The sequence below is a fragment of the Hemitrygon akajei genome, chromosome 1 (assembly GCF_048418815.1).
Source record: "Hemitrygon akajei chromosome 1, sHemAka1.3, whole genome shotgun sequence".
Lineage (NCBI taxonomy): Eukaryota > Metazoa > Chordata > Chondrichthyes > Myliobatiformes > Dasyatidae > Hemitrygon > Hemitrygon akajei.
In genome coordinates, this window is record NC_133124.1 from 174,882,869 (window position 1) to 174,899,853 (window position 16,985).

General features: G+C 42.2%; 1 protein-coding gene across 1 annotated transcript in view; it reads left to right on the top strand.

Moving 5' to 3' along the window:
* Positions 1 to 16,985, top strand: part of LOC140726636 (myelin-associated glycoprotein-like) — a 614,100-nt gene that overhangs the window by 8,699 nt on the left and 588,416 nt on the right. Inside the window, 1 exon segment of the mRNA XM_073043299.1 lies at positions 7,810 to 8,097. Within this exon segment, the coding sequence (XP_072899400.1) occupies positions 7,810 to 8,097 (288 nt within the window).

A 16,985-nucleotide genomic window follows, 5' to 3' on the forward strand; every position in this document is an offset into this window, starting at 1 on the left:
TTACTCCCAAAGTGGATAACCTAACACTTATTCACATTAAATGTCATCTGCCAAGTATCTGCCCACTCACCCAGCCTATCCAAGTCACCCTGAATTCTCCTAACATCCTCATCACATGTCACACTGCCACCCAGCTTAGTATCATCAGCAAACTTGCTGATGTTATTCTCAATGCCTTCATCTAAATCATTGATGTAAATCGTAAACAGCTGTGGTCCCAATACCGAGCCCTGTGGCACCCCACTAGTCACCACCTGCCATTCCGAGAAACACCCATTCACCACTACCCTTTGCTTCCTATCTGCCAACCAGTTTTCTATCCATGTCAATATCTTCCCCCCAATGACATGAGCTTTGATTTTACCCACCAATCTCCTATGTGGGACCTTATCAAATGCCTTCTGAAAATCGAGGTACACTACATCCACTGGATCTCCCTTGTCTAACTTCCTGGTTACATCCTCGAAAAACTCCAATAGATTAGTCAAGCATGATTTACCCTTGGTAAATCCATGCTGGCTCGGCCCAATCCTATCACTGCTATCTAGATAAGCCACTATTTCATCTTTAATAATGGACTCTAGCATCTTCCCCACTACTGATGTTAGGCTGACAGGACGATAGTTCTCTGTTTTCTCCCTCCCTCCTTTCTTAAAAAGTGGGATAACATTAACCATTCTCCAATCCTCAGGAACTGATCCAGAATCTAAGGAACATTGGAAAATGATTACCAATGCATCCACAATTTCCAGAGCCACCTCCTTTAGTACCCTAGGATGCAGACCATCTGGACCTGGGAATTTGTCAGCCTTCAGTCCCATCAGTCTACTCATCACCGTTTCCTTCCTAATGTCAATCTTTTTCATTTCCTCTGTTACCCTATGTCCTTGGTCCATCCATACATCTGGGAGATTGCTTGTGTCTTCCCTAGTGAAGACAGATCTAAAGTACTCATTAAATTCTTCTGCCATTTCTCTGTTTCCCATAACAATTTCACCCAATTCATTCTTCAAGGGCCCAACATTGTTCTTAACAATGTTCTTCCTCTTCACATACCTAAAAAAGCTTTTGCTATCCTCCTTTATATTCCTGGCTAGCTTGCGTTTGTACCTCATTTTTTTCTCCCCGTATTGCCTTTTTAGTTAAGTTCTGTTGTTCCTTAAAAATTTCCCAATCATCTGTCTCCCCACTCACCTTAGCTCTGTCATACTTCCTTTTTTTTAATGCTATGCAGTCTCTGACTTCCTTTGTCAACCACTGTGGCCCCTTTCCCCCCTTTGAATCCTTCCTTCTCCGGGGGATGAACTGATTTTGCACCTTGTGCATTATTCCCAAAAATACCTGCCATTGCTGTTCCACTGTCTTTTCTGCTAGGATATCCATCCATTTAACTTTGGCCAGTTCCTCCCTCATGGCTCCATAGTCTCCTTTGTTCATCTGCAACATTGACACCTCCGATCTGCCCTTATCCTTCTCAATTTGTAGATAAAAACTTATCATATTATGGTCACTACCACCTAATGGCTCCTTTACTTCAAGATCGCTTATCAAATCCTGTTCATTACACAACACTAATTCCAGAATAGCCTTGTCCCTGGTCGGCTCTCGTACAAGCTGTTCCAAGAATGCATCCCTTAGGCACTCTACAAACTTCCTATCCTGGGGTCCAGCACCAACCTGATTCTCCCAGTTCACCTGCATGTTGAAATCCCCCATAACTACTGCGACATTACCTTTGCCACATGCCAATGTTAACTCCCTATTCAACTTGCACCCAATATCCATGCTACTGTTTGGGGGCCTGTAGACAACACCCATTAGGGTCTTTTTGCCCTTACTGTTCCTCAGTTCTATCCACACAGACTCTACTTCTCCTGATCCTATGTCCCCCCTTGCAAAGGATTGAATCTCATTCCTCACCAACAGGGCCACTCCACCCCCTCGGCCCACATTTCTGTCCCTACGATAGCACATATACCCTTGTACATTCATTTCCCTGGTCTGATCTCCCTGCAGCCATGTCTCCGTTATCCCAACAACATCATAGTTACCCATTCGCACCTGAGCTTCAAGCTCATCCGCCTTATTTCTGACACTTCGGGCATTCAGATATAGAATTTTTAGCCCATTTCTTCTCTCTCTGTTTAAATCGCTGCCTATTGTGCTTAACCCAGCTCCCCGAACTCCCATTGGGCTATACGCCCCTTGAATCTTGTTGTCCTTCCTAAATTTACTTATTCTTTCTGCACATTTAACTCCATGTTCCGTCAGACCATCCCTCTGTACATGTGTCCTCCTTATCACTTGTTCCGCCTCACCTTTCTCTACTACATACTTAATATTCCGGAACTGTGTAGTCCCCACCTGTCCTTTATTCTTCATCTCGCTATCCTCTCTCACATTCTGGATCCCTGCCCCCTGCAAATTTAGTTTAAACCCCCCCGAGCAGCACTAGCAAACTTTCCTGCAAGAACGTTAGTAGTACCGCTCCAGATCAGGTGTAAACCGTCCCGTCGGAACAGATTCCACCTTCCCTGGAACAAAGCCCAATTATCTAAAAACCTGAAGCCCTCCCTTCTGCACCATTCTCTCAGCCACGTATTAATCTGTATGATCCTTCTGTTCCTTGCCTCACTCGCACGTGGCACAGGTAGCAATCCTGAGATTGTTACCCTGGAGGTCCTGCTCTTCAGCTTCGCACCTAAATCCCTGAACACCCTACGCAGGACCCCCTCACTCATCCTACCCACGTCGTGGGTCCCTACATGGACCACAGCATCTGGGTTCTTGCCCTCCCCTTCGAGAATAACCTGCACCCGATCTGAGATGTCCCGGACCCCGGCACCAGGGAGGCAACAAACCATCCGAGACTCCCGATCTTCCCCACAAAATCTCCTATCTGCCCCCCGACTATAGAATCCCCTATCAATACCGCTCGCTTCTCTTCCCTCCTCCCCTTCCTAGTCGCGGGTTCAACCTCAGTGCCAGAGACAGGACCACTGCAACTTGTTCCTGGTAGGTCATCCCCACCAACGGTATCCAAAACGGTATACTTATTGCTGATGGGAACAGCCACAGGGGTGCTCTGCTCTCTCTGTCTGCTCCCCTTGCCTCTCTTGACTGTCACCTATTTGCCCACCTCCTGTTTTTTCGGTGTGACTACCTCCCAATAACTCTTATCTATCTCTGCCTCTGCCTCCCGAATGATCCGTAGTTCATCCTGTTCCAATTCCCTAACTCGGTCTGATAGGAGCTGCAGCTGGATGCACCTTTTGCAGGTGTGGTCATCAGGGACAACTGTGTTGACCCTGACCTCCCACATACTGCATACGGAGCACACCACTGCTCTAACTGTCTCCCCCATTACCTGATCCCAGATTAGTCAGAATAAATGAAAAAAGTTCCTACTGACCTTACCTTTTTTACCTCAGCAAGCACGTACTCAGGCTCACTGATTTCCTCTCACCGAAGTCCCCTTGTGCCGAAGCCCAGCACTCCACTGCCCGCTCCTGAAAGTGGGCCTCTTTTTAAACTCCGCGCTCGCCGCTGACGTCACCCGCGCCTGCGCAGTTTTACCTTCCTCCTCAGGTGATAGGGTGGGGAAGGCTAAATTCCTTACAAAGATTGACTTGTTGAAAGGATACTGGTGTATACCCTTGACAGAGAGGGCAAGAGAAATTTCTGCATTTAAAACACCTTCTGGATTGTATTAGTATAACGTCTTACCTTGTGGAATGAAAAATGCCCCAGGGACATTCCAAAGAATGATTAATTCTGTGATTCCAGGATTAGAAAATACGGACGCTTATATTGATGATTTGGTTGTATGGAGTGACACGTGTGAAGAGCATACCTCGGCAGTAGAGAAACTGTTTGATAGACTTTGCAAGGCCAACCTTACTGTTAACCTCACTAAAAGTGAATTTGGCCATGCCACTGTTACTTATCTTGGCTACGTAGTAGGCCAGGGCCAACTGGCTCCTGGTCAAGCCAAGGTTCAGGCCATCGCTGGGGTTCCTGTTCTGACGGGCAAGAAAGCTCTTAAGGTATGGTTGGGTATTACTGTACGTTTTGTGAAAGCTTTTCGGATATCACTCTCGCCCTAACAAACCTACTTTAAAAAGGTGAAAGGTTTGTTTGGAATGAGTCCTGTCAAGAAGCATTTGAACGACTGAAAACTATTCTGTTACCAACCTGTGCTCAAACCACCTGATTTTACAAAACTGTTTTCTATAGCTGTAGATGCCAGTGACAAGGCTGCTGTTACAAACAGGTGAGAATGATATTGAACATCCTGTAACTTACTTTTCAAAGAAATTTAATGAGCATCAGAAGAATTATTCCACTGTTGAAAAAGAGTTGTTATCACTCATTTTGGCCTTACAACGTTTTGATGTCTACATTTGTCCTTGAGATTTACACTGATCATAATCCATTAGTGTTTCTGAATAAGATGATGGATAAGAATAGAAGGTTATTGATCTGGAGTCTGATTTGCAGGAATACGACATGGAAATAAAACATGTAAAAGGTGCTGACAACATTATAGCAGATTGTTTGTCCAGGTGTTAAGTCAAAGTCTGTGTAGGCTTCTGCAACAAGTTACCTGGTAATTATATAGTTATTGCTTTAAGCTTTGTAATCTATAAGTAGATTGATCAAAATTTTCCCCAAAGGAGGGAGGTGTGATGGAATCTTACATTTTATTCATTATGGACTGTGCCTTTAAGAACCGTACCTGTGGGAAAGAGAAAGCTGTACAGCACAGCAGCTTGCTACAGATTGAGAGAGAGGGGCAGAGACTGCTCACAGTTTGTCTGGCATTTATGCAAGGACTGCCAGCGTCTGAGTTCCTACAGAGAGAGAGAGAGAGAGAGAGGGGGGGGGGGGAGGAGCTACTTGATGGACAGTTGGTGTTCAGCACAACAGTACTTAAACCAGTGTAGTTGCTTGTCTCGCAGGACATACAGATGCACTAAGGTCTGGTGAAATTACCACTATACTTTCAGGTACCCATGGGTGTGGGACTGAGGATCGAATAAGAGGAATCGATCTGTGATTATTAGTGCATGAAAGACCAATCCTGTGGAGCCTACCAGTGTGTCTGACATTGCCTGGGTTGGTAGATTATCACTTGAAGATGGTGCTCTTAAGTTGGTCACTTTTGGCTAACTTGGAAGTTTGGGAGGACATCGAAGAGGATCAATGGCACCTGTCTATTTGGATTACAAGTCTCCCTCTCTCTTCAATCCCATGGACTGAACTGAATTTCCTTACCACACCATCGTAAGACTGTATCACTCACCATCTAAGCTTGAAGTAGTTTGGGAATTTACATATTTACACCCGTAGATGCATAGCACAGTTAACTCTCAATTTACCTGGTTTAAGTTACTATATAATGTAGTTACTAATAAAATAGTGTTTTGTTAACAGCAAAACCAGACTCCAGGTGTGTTCTATTGCTGCTGATACTTTTACAGGGTTGCGTGTACCTGACGCCCTATGTATCCTCTTCGTAATTTTGTATACTTCTATCAAATTTCCTCTCATTCTTCTATGATCCAAGGAGTAAATTCTTAACCTATTCAACATTCCCATATAACTTAGGTCTTTAACACCTGGTAATCCCCTTGTCATTATTTTTTCTGCATTCTTTCAATCTTATTGATATTTTTCTATAGGCAGGTGACCAGAACTGCACACAATATACCAGTCATTGTAGACCTTGCCTCTCAGTAACGTCTCTACAACAGAAGTCACAGCATTCATTCCTTTAGGACAATAAGTGATGGTTTCACCATTGACTAGAAATGAGCAACTTAAAAACAATCTGCACAGTAAGAATTTGTCATGCTTTACAGCATTTGCTTTGGGTTTCAGTTGGGATTGATGCAAATTGTTTTTATGCTGCTACAGACAAGGGTTAGTCTAAAATTGGTGGAGTGTGTTTTCTTTGAATTAGCTTCTAACTTAGAACATATCAACTCATGCCTGAGGAGTGACTTGGATCCACTCCAATTTGCAAAAGGTCAACAACAAGTGCCACTTCATTGGCCCTAGAACATCTGGATGGTGAGGATGCATACATCAGTATGGTCCTCATTGACTACAGCTCTGTATTCAATACGATCACTTTCTCAAAGCTAAACAACTGGCTCCAAGACCAAGGCCTCGATACCTCCTTGTTCAGTTTTGCCCTGGTCAGTTTTGGATGAGCAGCAACATCTCCTCTACTATCACCATCAGCACAGGGGCCACGAGGCTGTGTGCTTCACCCTCTGCTCTACTCACTTTATACTTAGGACAGTGAAGCTAGGTATACTTCCAATGCCACACTCACGTTTGCTGACAAAACCACCATTGTTTGCCGGATCAAAGGTGGTGATAAATTAGCAAATGGGGGCGGGAGACTGAAAATCTGTTTAAATAGTACTACAATGACAAGCACTCACTCAACATCGGTTAAACCAAACAGCTGATTATTGGCTACAGAAGGAGGAAACTGGAGGTCCGTAAGCCAGCACTCATTGGAGAACTCGTAGTGCAGAGGGTCGGTAACTGTAATTCCATGATGTTATCAGTTCAGATCTGTCTTGATACCAGACATGGGTGCCATTATAATGAAGGCACAGCATCACCTCTGCATTCTTAGATGTTTGTGAAGATTCGGCATGTCATCTAAAATTTTAACAAACTGCTGTCGATGCCCAGTGGAGAGTATCCTGACTGGAAGCATCACAGCCTGGTATGGATCACCAATGACCATGAACTGAAAAGCCAACAAAAAGTAGTGGGTATAGCCCAGTCCATCACAGGAAAAGCCCTCCCTCCCATTGAGCAAATCCACAAGGAACACTGCCACAAGAAAGCAGAATTCATCACTAAGGACCTCCTCCATCCAGGCCATGCTGGCTTAGACCGTAAGACCATAAAACCTAGGAGTAGAATTAGGACATTCAGCCCATCATGTTTTCACCATTCCATCATGGATGATCCCAATCAACACAGTACATTTGCCTTCTCGCCATATCTTTTGATGCCCTGACCAAGCAGGAAACTACCAACTTCTGCTTTACTACACCACGGACTTGGCCTCTGCCGTAGTCTGTGGCAGAGCATTCCATGGGTTCACCACTCTCTGACCAAAAAAACTCCACCTTACCTCTGTCCTTCTCACTGCTGACATTACAAAAGAGGTACAGGAGCCTTAGGTCCCACACTGCCGGATTCAGAACAGTTGTTACGATGGTTATTATAAGAGTATACCATCAGACTCCTATAACAGTGTGGATAACTTCACTCACATCAACACTGAACTGATTCCGTAACCTTCTGACTCACATTCAAGGACTCTGCAATTCATGTTCTCAATATTAATTTATTCTGTTTTATTTTGTATTTGTACAGTTTGTCTTTCTTTGCACATTGCCTTTTTCATCTTTGTGAGTTGCTTTTTATTGGTTCTATTGTATTTCTTTGTGGCTACTGTGAATGTCCACAAGGAAATGAATCTCAGAGCAGTCCATGGTGACATATAGTATATGTTCTTTGTTAATAAATTTACTTTGAATTGAAATTGGAATTTTATCCATATTAACCCTTCCTCTGGCACAGGAAAGGCCTTTATACATTCCCCTTCAGTGTTCCCTTTCTTAATGAGCTCAGCCTGATCAATCTTTCCTGAACCCTGCACCCTCCCAGTTCATGAATTGTTCTTGTAATCATTTCTCTTGTGGACTGCGATTTTTATTGAACTGATCCATCTGGTGACAATTATCTAAAAGCATCCATTTCTCTGTGTGTTAGATTTCACAGATAAACCTTTGATATCTGCCACTGAAATGGTTGCAGGAAAGCCTGCGGATGTAAGCTGCACCTTCAAAACCAAATGTGAGACAATGACACCCACATTAACCTGGGACACGCCCACTGATGTTTCAGCTTCGAGCTCAAGCAGCGTAACTCCGTGGGGTGACACTCTGACATCCATTCTGACCATGAACCCAGCGCCTAAACACCACGGGCAAAGTCTCACCTGCAGAGTCAGATACCCATCTGTTTCATCGGAGCGGACCCTCACACTAATTGTGAAGTGTAAGTATGGGGATCATTGAATGTATATTGATTAGTAAAATGCCAGACTCTACACAGCAATATACCACAATCATGACTAATCCATCTTTGCTCTTAAATATTGCCCCAATATTCAGGAGAACACTAACTTTACTGGATTTTCCACCAAATGGACAGTTGCACCCTCACATCACTGCCTCAGTGAGAGAAACACGAATTTCAACAATTTTGACCTGTATCAGTAATGACCACCACCCCTCACCCTCCCACATTGCACTCCTCCCTCAGCACTCTTCTTCCAAACATCAGGGGCCTCTCACTTCCAGCTCTCCCAGATTGGGGCACTCCCTGAGAATTTCTCCACTTGTGATAGTTTCCTAAAAGAATCCACTGCCAGACCCTCTCAGAATTGCCCCTCACATGTGCAAGGCTGTCAGCCTGGCCCCTTCCACAGTGTGTCACACCCACAACGCTGCTCTTCCCAACATGCAGGGCCCCCACTGCCTACCACACTACCCTTCCACGATGTCAACCACATTTTATGAGTCTGGCTTCTCGGTATGGGGCTGGTCATCTCTGCGGTTCTGTCTGTACGGAGTGGGTGTGGTTGGTCCTCCTGTCTGTCCCACAGGAACAGTCCTGGTGTTGGTTACAGGACACAGTGAACAGCAATACACTGGTTGGTAAGGGTGAGTCCACCCTGGGATTGGAAAGAGATCACAGTGCAATAATTGGAAGTATTCAGTGTGCCCTTGTGGAATAAAGGGTTTTCTTTGACATTGCTGTCTGATACGGCTGGTGTTGTTGGAAGACTGGGTAAGGAGATATTAAAGTAGTCCCAATAGTGTACCATAGCTGCCCTATGCACCACCTGCAGAACGCACTGCAAGTACTTGCACAGACTAATCAAACAGCAGATCCCAAGAGCTGACAGGAAGCTGTGATGGTGAAGGAACTATCTACAAGGTAAAGTTGGGGACATTCAGTATAGATACACAGCAATGGAAGGGCTGAGTAGTGGAGTGATGGAATGACTTGCACGTTCCTCCACAGCTGAGGTAGCCAACTGGTGCCTGATGGCTCTTCTCAGACAAGGACAGGCTCCTTCCTTGCCAAGCTCTGACTCACATCCAACACTCTGCACACACAGTCCAGTGGCGTGGTGATAGGTACAAAAACCATGTGAGTGTGTTGGAGTAAAGGGGTGAAGGAGGATAGGGGAGAACACAGGGAAAGAGTTGGGAAGAGAGCAAAGAGTGAGATGAGGAAGAAGAGTTGAAGACGGAAGAGTGGAAGGGAAAGGAGGAGAAAGCATAGAAAGTTTAACTGTAGTGCACTCTCAGTGCTCACCAGAGTAATCCTTTGAATCTGTGCTTTGTAAAGGAACTTGTATTGAAATCAAACCCTTGATGTTCCTGAACACCCTCAATGTACTTACCTACACTGTAAGGACTCCGATTCTTACTTGCCTTTAAGATGCTTCTTTGAGTTGGTTGTGTATTTAATCAATAATATTTGAGTGGTATTATAAATATAGTGTTTGATTGAGCATTCTTTGTTCTTCACATAACATGTTGTGGGTTATATGTAAAAGTATGTAAATGGCTTTCCTCATTACGCCACCACATTATATACACATGTCTTGCAAAGTAAAGACAGAACTATGACCACTCTCCTAGGGTCACATCTTTTTCTTGCAATTAGTTTTAATGTTTTGGAGTTACAAAACATAATGGTGGAGACAAGCTATCTTTAAAATGAATGTAAAATGGCTACCTATCTGTTGAATCTCAACGATTTGTGGAAGTTTTTAAAAAGCACTGTGAAATGTTCGAACTTACAAAAATACAGTGTAACACTTGTCTCTTCAGGAGGGAAAGAGAGAGAGAACAGAGTTGAGTTAAAAAGGCAGAAACTGGATAAATTAATGGAATCATAAACAATGAGAACCAGGTAATATTAATCATAATTTTCATAAAAAGCAGAAGTGGCTGGCTACTTTAGAAAGATAGACACATTTGATTCCACAATAGACAACTGGATTTTGTATACTGAGGGAATTGAGCAGAATTTTGAAGCAAATTAAATAGCGAATGAAGAAAAAAAACACTAATTTTGCTGAGTGCATTGGATTTAAAGGCATACAATTTGCTCAGAAACCAAACCAGCAGAAATGAGCTTTGCTGATATTGTGAAGGTAATGCAGGAACAGTTAGAACGAAAACCACTGGTGAATGCAGAATGCTTTAGGTTTCATAGGCAGAATCAAAAGGAAGGAGAGTCCATTTCAGCATGTGTGGCTGAATTGAAGAGATTGACTGAGCATTAGTTCAGTGATGGGCTTAACGATGAACCCAGGGAATATTTAGTTTGTGGAATATGACAAGGAAACATTCAAAAGCAGCTCCTAACAGAGGCACAATGGACATTTTAAAGAGTCAATGAAAGAGCCAGTAGAAGCAGCAGGCAGAGATGCAACAGAGTCGCAGACAGGAATGAAAGCAAACATGAACAAATTTGCTATACTGAAACAGAATATAGCCTTCTGACACAAAGCCTTCCCACTGATCCACAAATGACTCTGCACGGAGCCAGGGTCTGGCTAGAGTGAAGCTACAATGGCACTGTAGGAAAATAGTTATCATTAATGACACCAATTACATTAATTGCTTCCAGTTCAGTCTGTGGTCAGGGATAAAAGGGAGTGATTGTGAGTGAAGCAGGTAAGGCAATCCGGAGGTAGTGTTGGAGGATCTCAGCTCTTGAGTTTGTCTAACAGTTCTGAGATTGTTGCTTCTTATGAGGATGGGTGTGGTGGCTGTAGGAAGGATGAGCACCATAGTACAGCGAGCCATTCAAGAGGGGGAAGAGAAGGGTAACTTATTTGCAATTGGAGTTAGCATAGTTACAAGGATTGAGCGTCCCAAAGGTTCTATTATCTGCTGACAGAGTTCAGGACATTTCACTTAACCTGCAGAAGAATTTGAAGTGAGACGGGAGAAATCTGGCTGTTGTAGTCATGTTTGGTGCACTGACAGAGAAGAAAGAAAGAAAGAAAGAGGTTTTGTTGAGAGAATTTGAGCAGCTAGGGACCAAGTTAAAAAGCAGAACCAAAAAAGTAACACTCTAGATTGCTACCCATCACAAGCAAATAGGCAGAGAGTCACGTACACAAAATGCTGGAGGAACTCACCAGGCCCGGCAACATCTATGGAAAAGAGTGAACAGTCAATGTTTCAGGCCGAGACACTTCATCAGCACAGGGGAAAAAAAGATGAGAGGTCAGAGCCAGAAAGTGGGAGAAGGGGAAGAAGAAGTAGAAGGTAGTAACTGATATGTGAAACCGGGAGGGGTGAAGTAAAGAGCTCAGTTGTTGATTGTTGAAAAAGATAAAGAGTTGGAGAAGGGGTATCTGATAGGAGAGGATAGAAAAACCATGGAAAAAAGAAGTGGAGGTGATGGGCAGGTAAGGAGATATGATGAGAGAGGGAATCAGAAATGGGGGAGTAATGAAGGGAGAAGGGCAATTACCAGAAGTTTGAGAAATTCGTAGAGGAGTCCATGGACTGACAAGTTTGAATGGGAATGGGAAGTGGATTTGAAGTGAGTGGCCACTGGGAGATCCTATTTTTTTCTGGCAGATGGAGCACAGATGCTCAGCGAAGCAATCTCCCAAGCTACGTTGGGTCTCACCAGATACAGAAGATGACCCCAACAGACTTCCAGGTGAAGTGTCGCCACACATGGAAGGTCTGTTTGGGGCCCTGTAAGGTAGTCAGGAAAGAGGTGTGGGGAGCAGGTATGACACTGGTTCCATTTGCAAGGGTAAGTACCAGGAGAGAGATCTGTGGGGAGGGACAAATGGACAAGAGTGGTGGAGAGAATGATCCCTGTGGAAAGCAAAAAGTTGAGAGGGGGTTATGTGCTTGGTGGTGGCATCCTGGTGGAGGTGGCGGAAGTTACAGAGAGTAAGTGCTGGACATGGAAGCTAGTGGGGTGATAGTTTAGGGCGAGGAACCCTCTCCTAGTGGGGTGCTGGGAGGATGGGGTGAAGGCAGCCATGTGAAAAATGGAAGATGTGGGTGACAGCAGCGTTGATGGTAGAGGAAGGAAAGTCCCTTTCTTCAAAGAAGGAAGACATCTCATTAGTTACGGAGTGAAAAGTCTCGTTCTGAGAGCAGATACGGTGAAGACAGAGAAACTAAGAGAAGGGTTGTCACATTTTAACAAGTGACAGGGTGGGAAGAGGTATAGTCCAGGTAGCTGTGGGAATCAGTGGGTTCATAAAAGATATCAGTGGATATGCTGTCTCCAGAGATAGAGACAGAGAGATCAGGAAAGGGTGGGGACGTGTCGGAAATGGGCTTGGTAAATTTGACGCCAGGGTGTAAGTTGGAAGTTGCCCACCAGAGATGAGGCAATTCTGGATTGAATGTTGTGTAATGAACCAGACTGGATTAGGGAGCTCAATGTAAAGGAACCCTTAAGAAGCAGTGATCATAAAAGACAGAACACACAGTGCAGTTTGAGAGGGAGAAGCTAAAATCGGATATACTAGTATTGCCTTTGAGTAAAGGGAACTGCAGAGACATGATGTTGATGGAAAAAGGACCCAAGCAGGAATGATGGCACAGCAGCAATAGGAGGAGTTTCTGGGAGTAATCTGGAAGATTTAGAATTGGTCCATTCGAAAGAAGCAGTAGCATTCTAAAGGAAGGATGAATCAACTGTGTCTGACAAGAGAAGTCAAAGACAAAATAAAAACAAAAGAGTACATTTGATGTTTCGGGCCAAAACCCTTCAGCAGGAATGGAGAGTAAAAGATGAGAGGTAGAGTTAAAATGTTGGGGAGGGGAGGGAGAAATACAAGGTGATAGGTGAAACAAGGAGGGAGAGTGGTGAAGTAAGGAGCTGGGAAGTCGATTGGTGAAAGTGATACAGGGCTGGAGGAGGGGGAGTCTGAAAGGAAAGGACAGAAGGCCATGGAAGAAAGAAAAGGGAGTAACACCAGAGGGAGGTGATGGGCCGGCAAGAGGATAAGGTGAAAGAGGAAAAAGAGGATGGGAAATGGTGAAGGAGGGTGGAGGCAATACTGAAAATTTTAGAAATTAATGTTCATGCCATCAAGCTGTAAGCGACCCAAATGAAATATAAGGTGTTGCTCTTCCAAGCTGAGTGTGACCTCAACACAACAATAGAAAAGGCCATGGATTGACCAGTCAGAATAGGAATGGGAAGTGGAATTAAAATAGGTGGCCACTGGGTGATCCTGTATCCTCTGGTGGATGGAGCGTAGGTGCTCGGTGAAGCGGTCTCTCAACCTACGTCTGGTCTCACCGATATACAGGAGCACCAGACACAGTAATGATCCCAACAGACTCACAGAAGAAGTGTCTATTTGCGGCCCTGAATGGTAGTGAGGGAGGAGGTTTAGGGGCAGGTGTAGCACTTGTTCTGCTTGTAAGGATAAGTGCCAGGAAGCAATCTGTGGGGAGGGACGAATAGACAAAGGAGTCGCATAAGGGATAATTCCTGTGTTAAGCAGAAGATGGGGGGGGGGGGTGAAGATGTTGTGGGATCCCGTTGAAGATGACGGAAGTTACGGAGAATTATGTGCTGGACACAGAGGCTGGTGGGGTGGTAGATGAGGACAAGAGGAACCCTATCCCTGGTGGGGTGGTTTGAGGATGTGGTGAGAGTAGACGTACTTGAGATGAAAGAGATGCAGCTGAAGACAGCATTGATGGTGGAGAAGGAAAACCCTATTCTTTAAATAAAGAATACATCTCCTTCATTTTGGAATAAAAAGACTTCCTGCTGAGGATCAAAAAGCTCTTGATGCCCAAATTACTGAATCTGAAATTCATAAAGCTATTTTTTCAGTGCAATCTGGTAAGGCCCTGGGACTTGATGGTTATCCTGTAGAATTTTATAAAAAATTTGGAAAATTGCTTTCTCCATATATGTTGGAGATGTTTAAAGATTCTTTTGTGAAAAGTGATTTACCCTCTACTTTTTATGCGGCTTCTATTTTTTTAATTCTCAAGAAGGATTAAGATCCTACTGATTGTGCCTCATACAGACCAATTTCATTATCAAATGTTGATACTAAGATTCTCTCAAATATTTTGGAAAAAATCATTTTTAAGGATGAAACAGGCTTTGTAAAGGGTCGTTATTCTTTTTCAAATGTTTGGAGACTATTTAACATTATATATTCACCCTCTTCTAAAACTCCACAACGCGTTGTATCTTTGGATGCTGAAAAAACATCTGATCGAGTCGAATGGAAATATTTACTTAATGTTTTAGAAAAATTTGGTTTTGGTGTTAATTTTAATAATTGGATTAAAATGATATACAATGCTCCTATTGCTACTGTCCTATGCAGTCCAGTGTAGGTCTGTAGTCTAGTATAGCTTTCTCTGTTTTTTTTATTTCGTAGTTCAGTCTAGTTTTTTGTACTGTGTCATGTAAACCATAGTCCTGAAAAACATTGTCTCATTTTTACAATGCACTGTACCAGCAGTTATGCTCAAAATGACAATAAATGTTGACTTGACTTGACTTGTTGTCACTAATGACTGTAGGTCGCCTTTTTCTTAGCTATCATGGGGGACAACACAAGGTTGTCCATTAAGTCCTTTGTTATTTAACTTAATATTAGAACCCCTGGCTATTGCTCTTCGTGAAGCCAAAAATATTCATGGGATTTTTGTGAATGAGACCATGTACAAGATCTCTCTTTATGCTGATGATTTATTGGTATATATATCTAAGCCTGAAGAATCTATTCCTGGTTTGCTAAAATTATTTGACAAATTTGGAGATTTTTCAGGATATAAAATAAATTTTAGTAAAAGTGAATTACTTCCTTTAAATGAATCTATCTCTATATATGATAATATTCCTTTTAAAGTTACGGATTCTTTTAGATATTTAGGTATCATAATTACTAGAAAATATAAGGATCTTTATAAAGCCAATTATCCTCCTTTAGTGGACTCTATGAAGTACTCATTTAGTAGATGGAGCCCACTTACATTCTCTTGTTGGTCGTATTCATGTAGTTAAAATGATGATTTTACCAAAATGTTTATATTTATTTCAGAATATTCCTGTTTTTTTGACCAAGAAGTTTTTTGATCGGATTGATTCTATTATTCTATCTTTTATTTGGGTTAATAAAAGACCAAGAATTCGTAAATGTCATTTACAAAAGTTGAAAAAGGACGGAGGTCTCGCTTTGCCTAATCTAAGAATGTATAATTGGGCTGTTAATTTGCGATATATGTCTTTTTGGTTATATTGAGGTGATAGGAATGATCGGCCAATTTGGGTAAACCTGGAACTGGGAGCTATGAAGCAGTTTTATTTAACTTTGTTATTAGGAGTTGCTCTACCTATACAATTAGTTAAAGTTGCTAATTTAAACCTATATCCTGTGGTTAAGCACTCTTTACAAATTTGGCTCCAGTTCCGCAAATTTTAATATTAAAAAATTTAAACTTTGTCATATAATTTATCGTAATTACTTTTTTAAAACTTCCTGGAGTGATCCAATTTTTTTACTTTGGAAAAATAAAGGTATTAATTCTTTTTTGGATTTATTTAAAGAAGGCAGATTGATGTCTTTTGAACAATTAGTCGATAAATATTTTCTCTCATATTCACACTTTCTACAATATCTTCAAGTTAGACATTTTTCACAAAAATATTTAAGTAATTTTCCTTACACATTGGAGGCTGACTTGTTAGATACTATTATGAATATGAACCCTTTGATAAAAGGTTCTATTGGAAGAATTTATAATTTATTATTACAATGGGATAAGCGTCCTTTACTTAAGACTAAACAGGATTGGGAGAAGGAACTCAATTTGACTTTTATATGGGAGGATTGGACACAGATTCTGAAGCTGGTTAACTCTTCTTTGATCTGCGCTAGTCATTCACTGATTCAATTTAAAATTGTACATGTTACCGTTTGACGAAGGAGAGACTTTCTAAAATATTTCCCAATGTTGACAAGTATTGTGATAGATGTAAAACTGAGATAGCTACACTGACACATATGTGCTGGTCATGGTCTATATTAAAACAGTTTTGGAAGTCAGTCTTTTTGACAATTTCTAAAGCACTCAGAATCAACTTACAACCTAATAAATTGACTGTGCTTTTTGGAATAATTCCTCAAAATATCAATGGTATTTCTGTGTCTGACCAGCATGTTATTGCATTTGTTACATTGATAGCTAGGAGGGATATCTTGTTGAAATGGAAGGATATATCAGCTCCTACTTTGTCACAATGGTTCTCTCAAGTGATGCTGTGTCTTAGCTTGGAGAAAATTAGAAGTCGAACCTTTGAACCTTTATTTGATTTTGAGAAGAGAGGGGGCTCATTTGCTCATTATTATCATTTCAGTTAACTGATAGATTTCCTCCATGATCTAAGTGTAATTTTTTTTTGATATATCTTTCTTTCTTGTTGGCAGTTTGATGTTTATTTTTAGAAGCTTTCTGTGTGACACATGGCTCCGGGGTTGTACCCTCAATGGGTTGCTTTCTTTTCTCACTTTCCTTGCTTAGTAGGGTTTTTTTTATTCGCAAAAATGTTCAATCTTTAGGATAATTTCCTTTTTTTGAGGCATTGTAAGTGTTGTTACTTCGATGCACCTGTGTTCTTTTTGAATAATGATAATAATAAAAAGATTTGTAAAGAAAAAGAAAAAGACTCATCCTGGAGCAGATGTGGCAGAGCTGGAGGAATTGAGTGAAGGGAATGGTGATTTTACAAGTGCATGAGGCTGGATTAAGCTCTTTCCGAAGTTGATTCTGACTCCAGCACTTCATAATTGACATTTTACCTGAGATTTATTGATAATTCAACCCCACAGCAGACCCCCA